Source organism: Scophthalmus maximus, chromosome 6 (genome assembly GCF_022379125.1).
Source record: "Scophthalmus maximus strain ysfricsl-2021 chromosome 6, ASM2237912v1, whole genome shotgun sequence".
NCBI lineage: Eukaryota > Metazoa > Chordata > Actinopteri > Pleuronectiformes > Scophthalmidae > Scophthalmus > Scophthalmus maximus.
In genome coordinates this window covers 15748960-15770690 of record NC_061520.1, presented here as the reverse complement: position 1 = coordinate 15770690, position 21731 = coordinate 15748960, and the positions used below count along the sequence as shown (strand labels likewise).

Here is a 21731-nt window from a genome sequence, read left to right as displayed (position 1 = left end):
TCATGTTTTATTTAAATTTAAATATATATAATAAATTTTTTAAAAAAAACAGCGACTGCTGACCCTTTTTCCACAATTTGTGCTCGAGCGTCACTCTCGGCCTTGCTACACATCCGGTCGCTTCCTGCGTCGCACTTCTCCTTTAAGCGCCGAAAAAGCCCCGTCGCTGACGTCAGCAGTAAAACCTGCTCCGACTGGGTGTCGGTCTGTCGTCGGTCGGTCGGTCGGGGAGTGAAGTGAGCTCGGCGTGCCGCTGGTGTCGGACTGTTGTCTGTCTTCCGTTTCGTCCAGTGTTTTTTTTGTCGTTCTGTGGCGTCACCCGACAGTCTGAAGTCAGGAAGCCGGCCGTGTCGCCGCTTTATGGGGCGTTGTGGAGAAGTTCCCGAAGTGCTCTTTGAGGAACCGGTGGACGGCGGACACCACCGGAGATGGATAAGCTAACCGATAGCTGAGTGGTTAGCCGAGAATCATAGGTCAACTAGCATGCTAGCGGCTAGCTAGTTTAGCATTGAATCGGCTAATCGACTTTGTTTACCTCCTGTCGTCCAAACTACTGTCGGTCGTTCCTCGGGCCCGGCTGCTACACGGTGAATCACCTGTCAGAGGCCGACCAACCCCCCGCAAGACGCCCCGGGCCGCGCGATAAGGAACAGGAAAGAGGAGGATCGTTGCCAGGCGGCTGTTGTTCATCTCCCAGCCCCGGACACAACATGCTGTCCAACGCACAGAAGCAGCCGCCGTTCCCCAGCGCGGCGGGCCAGTTCCTCCCCTTCCACGCCAGGGCCACCTTACAGATGAAGAAGAGCGTCATCACGGAAGACTACAAGGTGACCAGCCACGTGCTGGGCCAGGGCATCAACGGCGACGTGCTCGAAATCGTCCAGAAAAAGACCGGAGACGAATACGCGCTGAAGGTAGGTTGGACCGGACACACGGGTCAGCGTCTTCCTGGGAGGAAATCTTCCCCCTTGGTTGTTTGTTGACAAAGTCGTTGTAGTGGATGTTTGGTGCCCAGCTCAGGAGATGTCTGCTGTTCAGTCTGTGTCAACTCAGCCCACACCTGCGTCTGAGATGTAAACATGCGCCAATAAGATACATGGAGCTCAAATAAGATACATGGAGCTCAAATAAGATACATGGAGCTCAAACGAGATACATGGAGCTCAAATGAGATACATGGAGCTCACATGGAGCTCAAATAAGATACATGGAGCTCAAACGAGATACATGGAGCTCAAATAAGATACATGGAGCTCAAACGAGATACATGGAGCTCAAATAAGATACATGGAGCTCAAATGAGATACATGGAGCTCAAACGAGATACATGGAGCTCAAACGAGATACATGGAGCTCAAACGAGATACATGGAGCTCAAATAAGATACATGGAGCTCAAATGAGATACATGGAGCTCAAATGAGATACATGGAGCTCAAACGAGATACATGGAGCTCAAACGAGATACATGGAGCTCAAATGAGATACATGGAGCTCACATGGAGCTCAAACAAGATACATGGAGCTCAAACAAGATACATGGAGCTCAAATAAGATACATGGAGCTCAAACAAGATACATGGAGCTCAAATAAGATACATGGAGCTCAAACAAGATACATGGAGCTCAAATAAGATACATAAGATACATGGAGCTCAAATGAGATACATGGAGCTCAAATAAGATACATAAGATACATGGAGCTCAAACAAAATACATGGAGCTCAAATAAGATACATGGAGCCCAATAAGATACATGGAGCTCAAACAAGATACATGGAGCTCAAACAAAATACATGGAGCCCAAATAAGATACATGGAGCTCAAACAAGATACATGGAGCTCAAATAAGATACATGGAGCTCAAACAAGACACATGGAGCTCAAATAAGATACATGGAGCTCAAACAAGACACATGGAGCTCAAACAAGACACATGGAGCTCAAATAAGATACATGGAGCTCAAATGAGATACATGGAGCTCAAACAAGACACATGGAGCTCAAATAAGATACATGGAGCTCAAACAAGACACATGGAGCTCAAACAAGACACATGGAGCTCAAATAAGATACATGGAGCTCAAATGAGATACATGGAGCTCAGGCAATGGACAGGAAACACTGACCTGCAAACGCTTTTATAGGTGACTAATCTTCAAGTTCTTTTTAGTTTTTGTTTTTGCTACAATATGTAAAGATTGTAAATCAAATACAGTAGGGGTGATCAATATAGTTTTGTAGGGGCCATACTGACATGGATTTGTAGAAATGGAAGAGGACCGGTAATCGATGTTTGGAAGTGAAATACGTCGCACACTTGCAGTGAAAATTTAAGTTTTGGTGTCAACTACCACTAAATTAAGTCTACGGACACCCGACTTAAGTCTGTGGCTCAGGAGGTAGAGTTGTTTGTCCAGCAACCTTCGGGTTGGTGGTTCCATCCCAGCTTACGCCAGTACAAATGCCGTTGTGTCCTTGGGCAAGACACTTCACCCTAACTTGCCTCTGACGGCTCTTCCGACAGTGTATGAATGTGACAGAAAAATGCACAGTAAATAGCAGCGCTGTATGAATGTGTGTGAATGGGTGCATGTGACTTTACTGTAAAGCGCTTTGAGTGGTCTATATGACTAGAAAAGAGCTATATAAATACAGTCCATTTACCATTTACCCGCTGTGGTGTCCAGATGTATCTATTATCTTGTTGACCCCATTTATATCAGCAAAGGCTGGCTGAACAACCCAGACAGCCTCCAAGTCTTCTGAAAAACTAGGGAAAAAGCTAATGTCAACGTACTTATCCACACACAGGTGACAGAAACATGACCCTGTGGAGCCATTATATTAGGCTAATTCAGTTTTTATATATCCTTATAGATGGGATCGTTGCGTAATGTTTATGCTTGTGTTTATTAAACATAAACACACAGGCACACATGCACATAGTCTGTGACTAATAGGTATCGTGTTGGTGAGTTGTGTTTGTATGTGGCTAAGCCATGGTATTAGAAGATTATGTAACATCACGTCAAAGATAGACTACAGATAGACTTGGCCGTGGAAAGAGGGGGGAATCCATATGCTGAATATTGCACCCCTAAATTTTCTAGTATCATGGCATAGTTTGACATTTTTCCTGATAACGTGGTAGAACTAAATGTTGACAGGATGAGTTTAACTAATAGTTAACTCTTGGCACTGCTTGGCTGTGGTTTAGTTGTTGGCTTTGATTAAGTGATAAAGATGCAATAAATGTTTATGGAGACACATAACTCTATTCTTTCCACTCATTATTACTAATCATTACTGCCTCTGTCTCACAAAAAACTAAATGGAAGAGTAAATAGCGCTGCGGAAAAAAGTTGTTTGGACATTAAAGATATCAGTTCTTTTAAATTAACCCTCTGCACTAAGGATGTCAACTCCTGCACCTCTGGTAAATGACCTCCGGACAGTGTTTGGATCTATGACAACATCAGAGGTGCTCTGGACTTTACACACAGAATCTAAACATCAGTCATAAAATCAATGAAGGAAAATTTAGCTGAGTTCAAGATCATTGATGAGGCGACTGTGGCCAAGGGAGAAGGGCTCAGATTAAGGTAGCCGCGCATACACACACACACACACACACACACACACACACACACACACACACACACACACACACACACACACACACCTTACATACAGACAGTTTCATGTAGTCTGTGTAGTCGTTATCATTTGAATCTCGAAGTTGAATGTGAATATTAAATTAAAGCGCTGATCAGCTGTTTATTCAAAATGTATTAATACTGAACATACCGCGTCTCCAAATTCAACTCGGCACTTTCTTCGACCCTAAACAACACACGTGTTGTGTCAAGTGTTGGGCTGATAAGATGAACGGTACTCAAGATATGACTGACAGACACATTTCTTGAATAATCAGCAAGATTAGTAAGAAGCAGTGGAGGGTAGCCTTTCTGCTGCCCTCCAATATTTAAATAAATTAAGTTAAATGTCTGAATTTAACTTAATTCTTTTGAAGAACACAAAAGATATTTGTGACATGGTCTTAAGAATATGAGGGAAAAAAGTCATCTGATATATTACAATAACCTCTAAATAACCTGTTCATAATTTCATACAAATTGCTACTTTTAATAAAATAAAATAAGCTACTTTCCCCCCTTTTTTGTAATTGGAAGTCACTCGTCAGTGTCCATACAACACTTAGGTTGTAAGAATATTAATAATGGTGATCATTCATATCCATACAACCTATGTGTTTATGATTAAGTTCTTTACTACAGCACACAATTGTTTACTATAGAACAGATCCAGCCTTCCAGATTAATGGATTTAACTTTATAATACTAAATGTCTTTCGAGAGGCATGCCCCCTAGAGGGTCCGATGTCCACCCCCCCACGGTCTCTCAAAATCCTTTGGGAAACATTGTAGGAACTCAGTGAAGTGTTCAAGTAGTGTAATCATACACACAATTACTCAATATTTTGGCCTTGTTTTGAGTCGTTGAGATTGTGCAAGTTTCTGCAATGAAGTTAACACACCTGTTCTGTGTTGGCTGAGAAAAGAGGAACTGAAACCATTGGCCAGTTCATATGGAAGTTTTTTTTTTGTTTTACAAAATTTTCCTCTTGGACTATTGTAGAGCAGATTAATCTTCACTCTGCTTAAATTGTGTATTTCAAAAGTAGTCTTTCCATTGACAGCCACCATCTACACAGTATTAATTGAAATTGCATTCAGAAAGTCAATCTCAATGCAGTTTCAGGGTTAATGCAGAGATTCAGAGGAAGAGTTGGGCCCGTTCTTCAATCATGAGGGTGAGAGAAAGGAAGGAACAGGAGGGAGGGAGAGAGGAAGGAAGGAAGAGGTTCTGTGTTGGCCCTCTGAGTTGTTTCTCATTAGAGCAGCATCTCTAAGAAGTATTGTTAGTCATATATGACATTAAACTGAATATCTTCGGTATTCAACTGAAGGCTGTGTGATATGATAAATGGCATTTTGTCTATTTTGTAGACAAAACAATCAATCTAGAAAAATAACTGTCGGGTAAATCAATAATGACAATGATCATCAGTTGCGTCCCTAGAACATTTGACATTATTTGTTGGACTGTAAATTTGGATAACCATGTTCCTTGCTACAGATATCCTTTCCGATACTGGGTTCAACCCCTAGAGAATTTGATATATGGACACATTGGTTAGCTGGAGTCATTTAAGGCTACATTCACAGCACTAGGATTTTATTTTGAAACAAAAACTATTTCTGTCCAGACAAAGCGCTGTCTCCAGAATATAATCTATTCATACAAACATGGTTGAGAACACGTATCAGATAACCATTAACCATGGGTATTGTCACAGATTGCTCTAACAGTAGCTTGTCTCCTGCAAATGTAGGCAGTCGTAGCGTGGTTGATTAGACCCAATCAGGAAGGGTACTTGGATGTCTGCATCCTCATTTCCAAAAGTACCTTTCTGTCTGTCCAGACTGAGTTTTCAAACTGAGATAAGAAAAGAAAATGTGTTTATTGACTATTCAAGAGGCATTGTACTTCTGCATTTGATCTTGTCTGTCCGGTGGTAGCAGCGGTTGTTGGTAGTTCATGCTGGACTGGCTTTAACTCAGGATCTGTATTACAGCCTGTGGTGTTTAAAACTGTATTGTTTATCAACATTACGGCAAAACTGTGAAGGATCACTCAATGCAATAAGATCTGAGTTCTCCCTATAGATAATGGGGAAAATATTTATTTGACATTTGTCACAAACTAACAGATTAGCTGAAGCAAAAGCTCTTGTGATAAACACGTATCTTAGTATTGTAAGCTCCTTTTGACATAATGTGATTTACTGGAGTGCAGTTTATATGGCTGGTGATCTGTTCCACACATTGACTTTGTTGAGGGAAGTGTAATTGGAAGGATGTGGCTGTTTATAGAAAGACCCAGAACTAGCGAGCCAACTGTATCTGTGGTTCAGAGTAATTTCCAAGCTGATGAAACACTCAGTCATAATGAAAGTTCATTGGCATTACTTCAATTCAAAGCACAATTTTAATTAAAGTGGTCACCACAGCTCCTGTTTTTTTTGTTGGTTTTTTTGGTGCTGCGTTGGTCTCATGATCAGTTCTCCAATATGAAGCAAAGCGGTTTAGTTGTGCTGAATGGGGTTAACGCTAATTTTAGTAAGTGATTTTTTTTCTCTCATCCACAGTTGGTTCATTCAAATTTAACTGGTTTTCTGGCAACAAATTGCTTCCCCTAGTTTTCTGTTTGTCTGCCTGAGTACATACTCTGCATATTATCTTGCACGCACGCACACAGTAGGAACCCCTGTCATTTGAAAGCAGCTGATAACACACCACTCTGTCAGAGGGGGATTCACTTCATGATTCATAAGATGTCAGGTAGGAGTTAATGCGGTGAGCTCAAAGGGAAAGAAACAGTTTGTGAATAATTCCACATTCCTTTTGTTTCCAATTTGTCTTTGGGAACAGTCTTTAGTTGTTGACCCTGACAACCCTTCAGTACCTCTTAAACAACTACTCCATCTACTTCTTTGTTTTCATGCAGGTCTTGCAGCCAGTATGAGGAAGTGAGATGTCTACTTCTGGGTCCTAGTCATCTCTCATTTTCTCCCTCTTATCAGTTTTTTTTCTACAAATAAATATGTGTTGTGCACTGGGACACCTACTGGCTTAAGAGATTCACCTGAAGTGAGCAGAGTGTCTAGAGAGGTTGGATTTATTGACAGCAACTTTATTTTGACCGCTTATATCTTCATGGAGCATGGATTTTTTTTTTCATAGGTATGATCAAATTGAATATTTTCTCCTTTAGTAAGTATGCTGGAATGTTATTACACTTTCTTATTCTCCCACAACATTCCTGTTGCACACGTTAGCTGCAGCTTTTAAGGAAAATATGCACCGATTGTGTGTTGTGTTTGTGTCAACTCTGTTGAGCTAAGTCATAGTCAAATCCTAACCGTTTCACAGTAAACCATGGCGGTTAGTCCACGTTTTCATTAAAACTGTGGTTGATTGCCACAGTAAATACTGTCCGACGTGTGGGCATATTTTGGCTTTCACAAAGTGCTGAAGGACAGTTGATAGAAAATGGCTATCCCCTCTGCAGAACATGTGGGAAAAAATGGAGAGGGTGTTAGTGAAGATAAATAATTGAATCAGAGAAATAAAACAGTTTTTTTTAAATTTATTTTTAATATGATTGTTTCAAGGTGGTGATTTTGTAAAGCGGAATAAGACCAGGGCACATCTTTGTACAAAATAGGATGTTTGTGTATGCAATTCAGCCGCAGATCTCTTCCTCGTGTTTATTTTTTTCATCATATTTTAACAATACAGTGATAATACTGATAACCGTGATAATTCTGGTCACTAATGTGGTGTGAACTTTTCAATACTCTAATTGGTCCTCATAAAACACGGTATGTGATGGTCTTGTGTGGCCTAGCAGATGTCTTTAATCAGATCATGTCCTATTGACACAAACATGTTTGCTGCCTGACTGTGTTACAAAAACAAAGACACACACACACACACACACACCTCATATGGTAGTGTTTAACCCTTTTTGTCAGATTTAAGGGCTGTTTGAGCATTGCTCAACACCCCCAATCTCCCCTGTTCAGATTGTCACTGCTCTGTCAGACTGTCACCCTCACTGTGATATTTTTTCTGGATTCACCACATCATCCATTGGCTTTTCCTTGGCTCACTAGTGGCAGGTGGAGGATGGGTCCCCCCTTGGCTTACCCCCCATCCCACCTCCCACTGTCCTGCCCTGGGGTTGGGAGCTTTTGTGTTGGCTAGAGGAAGTGTATTGTGTGCCCATCTGCCCCCCTTGTCTGCCTCCTTCTTCCTAAGCCTCACTGTTTAGCCTCAAAGGGCCAGCAGCAGATGGGGGGCACTGCAGTCAGAAGCACCAGCAGAGAGGCAATGGGGGTGTGTTCCCATGTGCATGTATAGTTGTGCATGTGTTTAAAGAGATGTTGTGAAGTCTTTGTTTCTGGAGGGAAGACTGCTATATTTAAATGTGCTGATATTATTTTATATTCCAGTGCAGGTGTCCATGTCAGCCTCTTAGTTCCTCTTAAACCGTTGGACATCAGAGCAATGGACAGATATTCATTCAACTTTATTGAAGTAACCTCTTTGTATGAACTACCCCATGCATAACGGAGCAAATCCAGTGAAGATCACTCATACTGCTACTCATTAATTAGTGGTGTCAATTAGATGTTGCAGTGGGTATGAAGATGACAAGGCTGTTGGCTAACCTTGATTAGAAAGCAAAAGTTTTGCCAATCTGAGTCTGTTGATGCAAGTGATGAAACCTACTTCATGTAATTGATGATTTGTTGCCTTAAAAGTACAATAAGGCCTTTAAACAGTATTTCTACCTCTGGATTAGCCATTGCTAACACATAGGCATGTCCACACACCAAATATCCGGAACCTGTGGATATTTGGTGTGTGCACATGCATCCATCCATGATCCTACAGAACGTCCTCCTGACGTGCAGGTCTGGAAGACCTAATCAAAATTTGAAATGGCTGCAGATTTAGGGTGATGTATACAGTCTGACTTGTATTGAATCAATGCTCAACAATCATTAACCATTCCTCACAAAGAACCCCAACGCAGCAACACTGAGATAAGTCATAGTCAAATGAGAGGGAGGTGGGTCTGAGAGGATCACATGACCTGTGAGTCCCTATGGTGAAGTTCCTGCTAGGCAAGTGGCAAGTCAAAGATGATACAGTAACACATGTCCATCTACTCATCCTGATTTCAGCTGTGATATTGATTCCAAATTGGGAAGACAAATCAGCTCAGCTTCTGTGACACTAGAGCATGCAGCTGCAGTTTAATGTTGTCAACCGGTGTTAATTGTTGTGTTCTGTATTTGCAGCTTGCTTGTTGTCAGGTCAACAGTTACCCAGACAGAGCAGCCTTTAAGATATCTATTTTATAAGTTATACTTTTTAATTTAATTGTTTTTGTTACATGTAATGTGAATATATCCTTTAAGGAAAATTGACATGCATGGTAAAAGTACTGTCTATAATCTAATCACATTTGGAGTAATGGAATTTATACTTCAACACATTTCATGTAACTCTTTGAGGTGGCCACACGTCTGGCTCTTGGCAGTTGTGTGATGAAATTGCAGTGAGCGAAAATGTCAGAGGATTTCAATACATCCTTTTTGTCCAATGCCTCAAGTATCCACAGGTTCAAGTGTCTGTTAGAGCATTTTTGTTTTTTTCCCTACTCTGCTGTGACGCTGGAAGACCCACCCTTGTTTGTTCTGTGCCAAAGGGTGGTTGAACTGTGCTCTGTGATCAGTGATGAGATAAAGCAGTGATACAGCCCTACACATACCAGCTCTTCCTGGTTACAAAGATCACACACTCTGGGTTAATATCTATCAAGAGCTAATCAAACTAACCTAACTTTTACCACGGGCGGGATCACTTCATCCTGTTTGGACCAAAATAGTCTTGTGACATATGCAGTGGGAAGACAATAAATACCGTAGGTGTATTGTCAAATATTGACTAGATAAATTGCAGCTTGCCCTAACTTTAAAATGGAATAATTATTTAATTGAATACATGTGTTTATAGTGTTAATTGTGAAAGAGAGAAATTGAAAATGTTGTTACATTGGTAAAGTAATGAGAGATCAACAGACAGCCTTCACTACTTTATTTTCTTTAATTACTTAAATGCTTTTTTTTTTCTTTCTCTCTATCTTATAAAAGTCATGAGGCCAGCGTTTGGCTTACTGGCACTGATATGGTTTAAGTTGTTGCAAGCATGGACCTTGCCAGAAGATAATACTTTTCCAATAAAAAGAATCACGGTACTTGCAAGCCATCAGCTTGTATGACACTGGAACAAAGAAATAAATTCAGCTACACAATCAGAGCTGTCTGCAGTGAACTGGAACCAAATGTAATCAAAGCAATAAAGCTCTCAGAAAATTTGAATGCTGACTGACAAATATTGAATCAAACCTTCAGTGGCCCTAATGAGTCTTAAAATGTTTTTCAAAGTAAACCTGGTTTATATGTCCCTGTGAGAGGCATTGTAAACTTGACTGTTGTTTATGCTGGCTGAACAGATGACATAGACAATGTCTGCTCAAGTGTCTGAGGATATAAGAAACCTCAATGACACTAAAGCCAAGTGCATCTGTTCACATCTCTTCTGTAGATGTAAAATGTACTAATCTATAAATACACGATTAGAAGAGCATGGCTGGCGAGGTGGTGCTGATCACTGGAGCAGGTAGAAGGAGTGGACGCCTCATGGCTCAGGAGTTTGTGGCCCTGTGCTGGTGTTGGATATTGACCAGGAGTGTGTCCTGTTTGAACGGGGTGGAGTACTTTCAGTGGACTGAGAAGAAATAAAACAAATGAAAAATCAGAAAATGGCTGGAATCAGATCAGAACTGATGCTGTATTTACATACACATCCAGGTTGTCGTTTTGCGTTCCCCCCGATTTCTTCAACAACAAGAAATCTGGTTTGCACAATTTGGCTGATTAAGTTTTTCCATGTATGTATGTGGACGAAAATGATTTAAGATATAAGGTAATGCAGTGAGTCAGGATGAAAGCAAAGCTTTCCAATAGCAATACATCCTCACATTCAAAACAATTTCATCCATAGTCCATTTAAAACTACCACAAAGAAGCTTCTAATAGTCATGCTCCACCACTGCATATTTCACTGTTTGGAACGATCAGGCACCGCTTTCCCAGTCCTCTCCCTGTGCCATTAGTCCTCTGTCATTCACCCTCTCACAAACAAAGTCAGAAAGCTGTGACTTTTAACGCTAATGCGCTTCTAATAAGTGAAAAATCATTTCAAAATAAGGCACATAGGGGAGAAGAATGAATACAGACCTGCGGCTCAGCAGTTTACCACAGCGCATGTGATCTTATTTCCTGCGCAACTTGGTTTCCCCAAGTAACCTGGTCTTGTATGTATATGTAAATCCACTGGACGTCCTGTGCGCCAGGCCACACAGCAGAATGGGTGCTCTGAATCTCCCAGCTCTCGTTGCTTGCTGGAACTAAGCCCACTGTTATGTCGCGACCGTGGGTTGGGTTGGAATGTAATGCACGACGAGGTGGACAGACGGTGGCTCATTGTCGAAGCTACAAGGCTGAATTCTTTCCACTGACTGACAAGGATATTCTTAGTGTTTGTACATGTGGCAATGTATTCTATATTGTATCATTACATTTATAAAGAACCACAGGTACTTTTCAATTTTATATTGTCACTACTTCAGAACATAATTAAAGCAGTTTTATTTCTGAAAAGTCATAAACACTGTGTGTTCTTGAAAACGTCTAATTCACCATGATTTTGATTCTATACCCGGTACCAACATCTTTAATGAAAATAACTTATTTCCGAAATAAAATAACTCACATTTCATTTTTGTTTTTTTGGTGTTGCTGTGTAATCAGGATGTTCTCCTGTTTGATGTATGATTAATAAAATGATCATGTATTCATTCTGAGAAGGACTGGAACTCGGAAATTCAGGCCTACATTTGACCAAGCAACATTTTTACTACTTCAAGGGAGTTTTCAAGTTTCATACCACAGTCTTCAAGGCATTTGCTGTTTTATTTACAACTGGCAAGGTCAAAATACATGTTCCCTACCAGAGTAGGTTCTTTTACTTACAAAACAAGGAAACCTGAAATTATAAGTTAGCCTGGATTTATTTGATTTATTAATTTTATTTTTAAAAAATTATATATTTCTAAAAATAAAGGTTTGTTCTAATTATTTCTTTGGTTGTGAATAGTAATGGAGAATGTCAATTAATGGTGTGAGGGTGTGCAGGTATCATTCACAAAAAAGTCCTATTTGATAATCATTACTATTACTTGATCAAAAGAATTAACTTGATTATACACAACCCTAAAACTATATTAAACAGAAACAACAACCGTGTCAATTATGGTGGCGCTCAGTTGACCAAGCTTTTTATTATTCGCTCTCTCTCTCAACCATGTCCATGGGCACAGTATCACTGATTTCCAGAGAAGAAGAAAGCAACGACAGTACATCTCCATACAGATAAATGTATGATGACAAAATGCTTGGTGCATTGATGTAGTGTCACACACAGAGGGTGCTACATTCATACCAGACTAGTTTAGAAAAACAAAAACAATCCTTCCAGCATTCTGCCAGCTGATGGCAGCACTGTACTTCACACCTTGTGTTCACTGTTGATGTGAGGGAGTGGTGGGACCAGTTGGTCTCTAGTTTCCTTTAGTCTGATACAAGATGTTTATTGTAAGAAAGAAAGAAGAGTTAAACAGTAATGTTAAATTGTAGTTTAATTTAGGATTGAACATTTATGTTTGTATTGAAAGTTAATCACCGACCATGCTTCTGTCTTTCTGTCCAGATCCTGCAGGATTGTGCCAAGGCCCGTAGGGAAGTTGAGCTCCACTGGCGGGCGTCACCTTGTGCCAACATCGTGCGCATCATTGATGTCTATGAGAACCTCTATCAGAGCAAAAAGTGTCTGCTAATTGTCATGGACCGGTGAGTTCACAATCTTGGGGTACGGCCGAATTGTCAAATTTGCTTAGGAAGGTTCCTAAATCTTGAAATGACCCGTAAGTAACTGGACTTTCCTAATGGATTGGAAAGGAGAAATAGACGTCCCACAATTCATTGCGGTAGCAATATTTAACGTGACGTGCCATGCACGAACGTAAACGATTAAATCCAAAGTAGAAGAGTAGTATGTATATGACCCAGAAGGAACGCATGTAATCATGAAAGTGAGTGAAGCATTTACATCTGATGCCATACAGTAGTCATGTTGATAAATATGAGTGGAAAGGCGCCTGAGCAAACATTCTCAATGTGACAACCTTTTCTTTCAGTTTCATAGCCTATATTAGTGTTTTTATTTCAATTGCGACCCTTGGTATTGAATAAATATGTTTCAATATGTTGTCCATGTTTAAACTGCATGAATCAACCCGGCAAGACCACACAAGGTGAAGTAGCCTATAAGATGCGCATTTTGTCGTCCAATTTCGGAAATGTGTAGTTTCACCACGGCAGAAGCGCGTCAATAACATCCTCCGTGGCAAATGGACTAAAGTGACCATTAATGACTTAATCTCACTATACTCTAAGGCTTGAGAAATTCCCCAATAATCCTATGCCAATATCATTCCTCATTATTTTTAATGTTCAAATTTTATTCAATAGCTATTGATGCTCATTTTGACATACAGGCCACAGTACACCTTTCAGGAAAGTTAGTGTATATCTATAGAATATGGCACAGAGGGAGGAGAGGGTTGGGTCGAGACACCTCAAGTCTTGATCACTTGGGAACAATTGTCAGATCGGTTAGAGTGTATCTATAGAATATGTCACAGATGTGAAAACATCAGATGAAGGGGAGTTTTTTGGGATTCTCTCTCTTTGGCAGCTGCAGTAGTTACACTCCCTGTGTGGACGACACCCGCCCACGAGCCACAGCAGATCAGCGACAAAGCCGCCACACGCTGCACACCTACCCCGAGCCACTGAGCCAACACGTGGCTTAAAATACATATTTTAATACAAATTTCAGCATTCTGATTGCATTGGGTTTTTTTAAATATTGAAATTATATTTATATTCGTTCCAACATCCCTGCTGTCCTCTACATGTTGCGAGTTTTGATTGGTCGCAAATGGTTATACTGATGAATGTGGAAGCTACAGTAAGTCTTCAAACACTGGGGACAGATATTGGTTAGTGATGAGCTTTTTTCATAGCCAGGTTAATTATTGTAAATCTGTTTTGTAAGACCTTCGTAGAAAATGACCCATTTCTTTTAAATGAGCTTATTATCTTTTCACGCCTTTGTATTTCCATCTTGCAGCACTTTTAAACCACCATACCCACATTTTGTCACGTGCATACATTAGGTCTGTGGTTTACTTTGTAATGCAGAGGTAGTGGTCCCTACGCAGTCACATGCAAAAATGCTTTAGCTGATGACTAATTTCCTTGAGAAAATGAGCTTGCCAAAAATTAAAAGTAGTTTAGATGAAACTAAAACGTTTCTTAGAATATCACACCAGATAGACACGGCAGCAGAGTGACATCTAACTCTTCGTTTCCTTTTACAATATAGAAATTGGGCCAGTCTGGTCTTTAATGTGTTGTTTAGGATCCCCCCCTCCGATGTGTAAAAGGTAATCGTGTTACTATGTCAAGTGACTTGATAATTTAGGAAACAGTGAAGATGAGAGAGATCAGCTGCTGATCTGCCCTCTGACTAAGGAGGCCACGGTGTGGACATGTTCTCAGTGGGTATAAAACTCGTGACAACACATTTTACAAGAAAAGAGGTGTGTTGGCTCAGTCTCTGTAGAGTGCTGATATCTTTAACTTTAGATTTCATCAGCCGGTCATCCGGTGGACATTCATTATATTTCTTCCGTCCTTAAAGCCCAAATCATCAACATCCTCCCTCTGTCAAATCTGCTCTTGTCAGGTGATGAGACTCTGTTACTCTGTGATGTGACTCTGCTGCTGCACTTTCATTTTGTGTCAGACTTAAGTATTGATAATCAGTATTGGACAAATGAAAGAGTTTCTTTTTTTTATTCGATGAATGTGATGACTGATAAACCAAACTGAACCAAATAGACTTACTATCCATGAAAAAAAAATCACATATACACTGGAGCCATTGCGCAAGTTATATTATCTCTGTGTGTGGACGAGGTGTAACACCAGTAACACAGACTACCGTGGCAACCAAAGCTCTAGTGACATTCAACACTTCACCGTACCAGACCATTAGAACAAATGTAAACTTTTATTCAGTTTGCATTTAATAAAATAGCAATCATTGATTAAACAAACCCTGAATCTGTTGAAACAGCCGGTGTGTTTCTAAATGGGTGGAAATGTTCTCATCCCTGAATCGTTTCCACACTGTAAGCAGGATGTGAAAAAATTATAAAATGTGCAAGGGTGTTACAGTGCTTCTGCTCTGAAGGTGTGAGATGTGCAATCTTATTTATCCCATTCTCATCAAAAAATGATTAAGTATCTATTCTGCTGAGAATTCATTCACGTCACCACGAAACACTTTCAGAGGGTTGGGTCGAAAGTGTAACTCTACATTTGACCACATGGGAACAGTTGTCAGTTATTGCATTGCAGTTATTTTGATATCAGATATGATGCATCAAGCTGCTGTAAGTTTGATGAATCATGAGAAGTTTGATGTGTGCTGTGGTTTAGAATAGACTGCAGGTCTTGCGCTCCCGTTAGCACACATGCGCCTGAAGAATCGTCCACTGCTGTCATGCTTCTTAACACACACACACACACACACGCTAATTTGGCATTGATGATTCGACCTGAAACTCACACAGTCATACTGAGCGAAATGATTAAATGAAACTTAACATCAAGTAAGCTGAGTGAGATTTTCTCATACTCAATTGAATTATTAATTAAAAGTATTTGACTTTTTGTACCCGTATCTTTTTTTTCTGCAACTCTTCGATGTCATCGATGAATCTGTGCTACCTTAGTTAATACCTGCATTGTTTACAAATACACAAGTCTCTCAGTGGATCTGAGGCTACTGACTAATATTAGCAGTATAATAATTATAATAATGAACCGTGTATTTATACTATACATGTTTATGCTTTCAGTGTTTTCATTCACTGGTTCAGTTTCAAACATAATATTATATAATGCTGTTTGTGCCTTTAAGTTGGTCAAGTTGAAATAAAAAGCTGTTTAAGATCACACAGCATGTTTACATGCAGACTATGACTTTTAACGCTGTACTTTAGAGATGTTCACTGAGCTATTTTCTGTGTTGTTACATTTCACGATTTATCAATGTTTGTCATCATGTTGCCGTGGAAATTGTATTTTTTCCGATGCAAAATACAGCATCTGAAACTGTGAAATGATGAACTCCTGTGTAAGGAGATACTTGAAGGCATTTGACCTTCAGCTCAGAACTGAATAAGCCTCTTGGATGAGGGGTGAAGCATCGTCAATTATCTACTGCCTGGTCCGGTGGCCCTCAATCCAACTCTTACTTGATAGCTGTGACCTTGATGACTGAGAATCACCGAGGTTGTCAGAGTAAGAGGGACAGATGTCTGCATCCTTTTGGCTTCAAAACAACTGGGTCATATTTCACACACCTGAGGCACAATCAAGCTAGATCATGAATCATGATCATCTTTTTTTTTCTTTCTTGCCCACATCCTCTCTTTGCTAATTTTGGTTCAATACTACTCAGGAACAAACAAGCTCCGGTCATTTTCCCCTTTTTGTCTCCATTCCTGTCAAACACACACACACCACCACCATGAAAGTGTCTGGCTGTCCAGTAATATCATTGCAAAGTTGTTATAGTTGGGGATTGTTGATCTGTGATTGGCATATTGAGACCTTTTGAACTTTTTTGGAACTTTGAGAAATTAGAAGACTTGACAGACTGAAAATATCCTGACTTTTTCTTTTCCAGCATGAAAGGTGGTGAGCTTTTTAGTCGTATCCAGGACAGAGGAGACCAGGCCTTCACAGAGAGAGGTACCACGCTTTTGTTTCACTTAAATTAACCAGCCTTTTATTAAGCGATCACAGCGCACACTTGTAGTACAGTGACAATGCATCAACAATCACTACTGGCATTAACTGACACCTGCTAAATATAATTATCACTTTTAAAGGTCTACAACATCATGCATTCACATTTGCTGATGTGTGGCCTCTAGTCTCTAAATGTGTAAGGGTTTTTTTGTCTCTTCAGAGGCCTCTGATATCATGAAGAACATAGGAGAGGCCATCCAGTTCCTGCATGCAATCAACATTGCACACAGGGACGTTAAGGTTTGTGTTTTCACATTATCCCGCTGGTTAATAAGACACTTTCTCGCTATTAATTGAGAAAAAATTGTCTGAGAGGGGAGAGCGTTAAAGGATTACTTCCATGGTTGCAGTCGATAATGACTCATTCTTTATTTTCTTCTGCGTTGCTTCTTGAATCCTCCCTGCAGCCAGAGAATTTACTGTATTCGACAAAGAGGCCTAGTGCCCTGCTCAAACTCACAGACTTTGGCTTTGCCAAGGAAACCACCACACACAACTCTTTAGCTACGCCCTGCTTCACACCCTACTATGTTGGTAAGTATTGATTCTGGGTTGACTCAAGTATTCTTTCTACTCCTTGCTTATTAGTAGACCGTAAAAATGGACACTAAACACATTTTCTACTTTTCTCTCCATTGCTTTTCCATCCTCCCTCCCTTTCTTTCTGCAGCTCCAGAGGTTCTTGGCCCAGAGAAATATGACAAGTCATGTGACATGTGGTCGTTGGGTGTCATCATGTATATCTTGTAAGTCATAAAGTCGACTTGTAATCTCTCTCCTCCCTTCACCACAGTTCTTTACTGAATGCAGTAGCTAACACTGTCATGTTCAACCCTCACCAGGTTGTGTGGGTACCCTCCTTTTTATTCTAACCATGGTCTCGCCATCTCTCCTGGGATGAAGAGGAGGATCAGGTTGGGACAGTATGAGTTTCCCAACCCTGAATGGTCTGACGTATCAGAAGAAGGTGAGGCAGTAAATGTGTACTGGTCCCACTGCAGGAACTCCTTAGATGTGTGTATTGGGAATGGGTATCGTTAAGAAATGTATTATTACTACTCTTATCTATACTGCTTATCGATCCAATACTTTGACGGAACTCTATGACTAATGGTTATTATTATTTATGCTATTAACCCATGTTAGTGCAATTTAATTAACTCTGTGTGGGCTCCTGCTAATTTCACATACCTGAGGTGGAGGGGGAACGGGAGATGAGCTGTGAGCTAGGCAGTCGGAAACTGTACATTTCTCCACCTGAATATGGTTTAACTTTCACTAAATGTTTGGATAGATCACTTGTGTGACCGCCCTTTACACAGATCTCTCCTCAGAATTGGGAATAGCGAAAATCCATCATAGACGACTGCATTAATTTCTTCAATACCGTTTATCAATACTGGGGTCTTGTGTAATTTAGACCTGGTAGCCATCCCTAATGTGTAAATCCTCTTTTTCTGTATTTAGGAACAAGAGTTATTTAGTTTACATGTGGTAAACTGAGTCTTTCCCCCTTTTTTCCTAAAATTGATTTAAAACCAAATAATGTGAAGGGATATTTGTTTATTAAAAAAAAGTGGTAACTAAAAGTAACAGAATTGACTGTGTTGTGTTGGAGTTGCATTGAGATATTTTCGTTTGTCAGAAATAACATTTCATCACAATGTTAAGTGTTTCACAAGGCTTCGGCAGGCACTCCTCATTAGGTGTCTCACTGCGCGTCTTAAGTTTCTGACCAAGAAATTGAAACTAACCGATTCTTTTTTCTCCTGTCAGTCAAATTCACTACAATTGAAAGTGATGTCTTATTTCCTGAGCAATAGATTTGTTTTTAAAGAGATACAAAAAAGCTACGTAGTGAAGATTTGGCCTACAGCTACACAGTATCCCCTCCCAGCTGTACAGTATATATGTGGGGAAAACAAAAGAAGGATGGGTTGTGCTTACTGTAATACACAACTCAAGAACCCATGCAACGGTCATTGTTGCTGTCTATGATGAGTGCTTTTCAATTCCCTTTTAGATTACACCGTCAACAGCAGAACATCTCACTCCTCAAAGGGTTAACTTATCTGGTTGCCTCTACCCTTCATTGGGACACGTGTGCCTCATGTATAGCGATATGCTGTAGTCTAGTTTGTCAACATGCAGGGCCCTGGGTCTCTACCAGTGTTTTCTGAATCTAAATGATTTTCTTCTTGATCCTGTTGGATACAACGGTATGACTGATGTTTATATAAATATTATATAGTAAACTAGTAGCCAAGCTTTTCTTCTTTTTAATGTTGTAAATAATCGTGTTTGCAGCTAAACAACTGATTAGGAACCTCCTAAAGACTGAGCCAACCCAAAGGATGACCATCACAGAGTTCATGAATAATCCATGGATCAATGTGAGAACATGACCTCTCTTGCTTTTTGTTTTCTACATCACTTTTATTCCATATTTTTTCCCCAGGCTTTATTTTCCAGGCTGATATCCCCCTTAAATTGAATTAAGGCTGAGATTTTGTGTGTGTGTCTCTTCCTAAAGCAATCAATGGATGTACCCCAGACTCCACTTCACACCAGCCGTGTACTAAAGGAGGAGAAGGACGCATGGGAGGATGTCAAGGTGAGATGTCTGGTTATCTTTGCATCCGCTTCTTTTGGAGGGGAAAATGGAAAAGACAGTTCTGGTAGTTAAATCAAATGATAATTATAAGCCAAAGGAGCTAAAACCCTGCCACCTGAGGTCACTTTGAATTTTTGAATTATTTTAGAAAGATCAAATTAGCTTACTAAGTGAATTTTTATAATCCATGCTACTTGGTTACCTCATTTACTGTGAGTTAGTAATTCGTCCTGGAAGAACAATGCTACTATAGATGTTGCTTAATTAAAAATCTAATTTTAACATAAAGGGCCTATTTCATCATACACTGTCGTTATGTGGTATAGGAATTCATTCTTTCAGAATTATGGTGTAGAGTGGGAGTAGCTTCACATTGGACAGATGTCATCCTCTGTCTTGTGCTTCACTGTCTTCACCAGCAAAGCAGTGGAATGTAATGTTTTTATGAAAACCGCAGATTGTGATCGGGTTACGCAAGTGGCCTAATGAGCTCATCCTCTTCATATTTCAGGAGGAAATGACCAGTGCCTTGGCAACAATGAGGGTTGACTATGAGCAAATCAAGATCAAGACCATTGAGGACTCAACCAATCCACTGTTAACGAAACGGAGGAACAAAGCCAGTAACCCCATGGCGAACCCACAGTCTGCTGCCCACTGAAAGATGCACGCATGCATGCACATATAAACACAGGTTGTAAAAAGGAAGCAATAATTTGTCGACACACCATCTTGCATGGATTTTCTCAGTGTTTTATTTTTTCATGGCAAATTTCTAATGTTTTTTTAAGGAGTGTTTTTTGTTTTTATTACTCTACCATTTTAACCAACCCGCCTCTCTGGCCTGGCAGAGGGGGGTCGGGTTGATCTGTGTTTGTACACCAGTGAAGAGATTATGAATTTACTAAAAGTAGAGGAAAGGGAATCTGTGCGATCTCTCTCTTCTCCTTTCCTAAATATCAGGTTGTGTGCTCAGAGGGGCCTGAATGTTGGGACAGGACATGAAGCCTTAGCATCAGCAGTAGTTATCTTTCACCCCACAGCCATGTTCTAGCTCTTGCCCCAAACCTGTGAATGTTAAATCAAATGGCTAAATCCCCCAAAAAAGCAAGGGAAGGTATCTTTTACATACATGCAAAGTAAGCAGATGTATTTTGAACTGACAAGTAGAATGTATGGACGCTGTCCCTGATTGTCGGAGTTGGCTAGAAATAGTCGCCCATTTCTAGGATTTGTACTGGGCGTGTCTGTCAGGTTGAGTTTGTCTTTGTGAATGTCGAACAGAGGCCTATGCACTCACAAGGGCCCCGTGCCATTCAGACTGAGCATCTCACGCGTCGTCATCGTCCTCCTCTATTATGTTGATGTATACTTGTTTTTCAGGTACATGGTTTTAGGGCAGAGAAGGTTTAAGAACAGAACCTGACTGGTCTTTCTCCTGCATGTAGCTCACAGGCGAGTAGCAGACAAAAGATACTGTATTTTTTCATGGATTTTATGAACATTTTAGAATAGGCCTTACGGAGTGTTGCTAAACCAGCAGATTACATTTTAACCCCTACCTACCATTTGGTTCAGGCTTTTACCAATGTTATGCTTCAGAATTTATAACATTGCCAGATTATATTTCAGGTTAATGCTATGCAGATGTGTTTGTCAGCTTGAAGTACTGCTAGGGCCTTTTTTTTGTATAAGTTTGATTTCTGTTTGCAGATGTGTCTCGCAAACAATAGGGAGAGTGTGTGTGTGTTTTGTGTAAGCAGTTGCACCCTCTAGGGAGAACACAGATCGGACTGGTCATTTAGAGTTACTGTCGGTTACACCAGCTCAACTGTCGGCAGCCTCAGCGGAAACTAATCTGGTTTCGGTGTTCCCCAACACGTCTCCTCCTATCTTCCTGGAGGATCGATAGGAAGCAGAAAGTACTAATGAGCTGTTCCTGAGTCTGACATACCACCAGCAAACTGTCATCACATTCAAAGAGGGTGTGATGGTTGGTTCCTCTTCTATGTTCTGCTAACACAACAGGACACTTCCCAGCTCACTTTGGGATCATGGGAAATGATTGTGTTACTTTTGTCAGTTTGGGCCACATCACTTTGTAAAATCACATGCACATTAGCTGTCTTATCACACATGAAAATCTCACTGTAAAAAATGTTCATTGAATGTTTGAGGCAATGTTCCCTCCTTCTAACTTTCTTTTTTAACTTGTTTGTATGTTTCGTTTTTATCCCTCTCTACACCTTTTTTTTTGTAGTGAAAGCACAGATGTGTTTTTGAAAAAAAATTTCCCCTGCCCCCAGTCGTTCAGTCTGTTCAGCTCCACCTGCCGTACTTTCTGCTTCAGCTTTAGATTAAAAAACACATAAAGCACAAACCT

The 21731-nt window shown here is 40.3% G+C and overlaps 1 protein-coding gene across 1 annotated transcript; it reads left to right on the top strand.

The window, feature by feature from the left end:
• Window positions 1-179: 179 nt before the first annotated feature.
• mapkapk2a (MAPK activated protein kinase 2a) lies at window positions 180-21728 on the top strand. Its single transcript, XM_035631529.2, has 10 exons — window positions 180-914; window positions 12494-12633; window positions 16610-16674; window positions 16895-16974; window positions 17142-17268; window positions 17405-17480; window positions 17577-17701; window positions 19042-19127; window positions 19268-19348; window positions 19860-21728. Exons 1-10 carry the CDS (start codon window positions 711-713, stop codon window positions 20007-20009), a joined length of 1134 nt encoding a protein of 377 aa, XP_035487422.1. The 5' UTR covers window positions 180-710; the 3' UTR covers window positions 20010-21728.
• The last annotated feature ends 3 nt before the right edge of the window (window positions 21729-21731 follow it).

What these genes read in the sequence shown, in the direction of transcription:
- mapkapk2a (XM_035631529.2), top strand. Translation starts at nt 711, where the DNA reads ATGCTGTCCAACGCACAGAAGCAGCCGCCGTTCCCCAGCGCGGCGGGC. An exon ending in GAGACGAATACGCGCTGAAG is followed by an intron (nt 915 to 12,493) that starts GTAGGTTGGACC and finishes CTTTCTGTCCAG; the next exon opens with ATCCTGCAGGATTGTGCCAA. An exon ending in GGTGTCATCATGTATATCTT is followed by an intron (nt 17,481 to 17,576) that starts GTAAGTCATAAA and finishes AACCCTCACCAG; the next exon opens with GTTGTGTGGGTACCCTCCTT.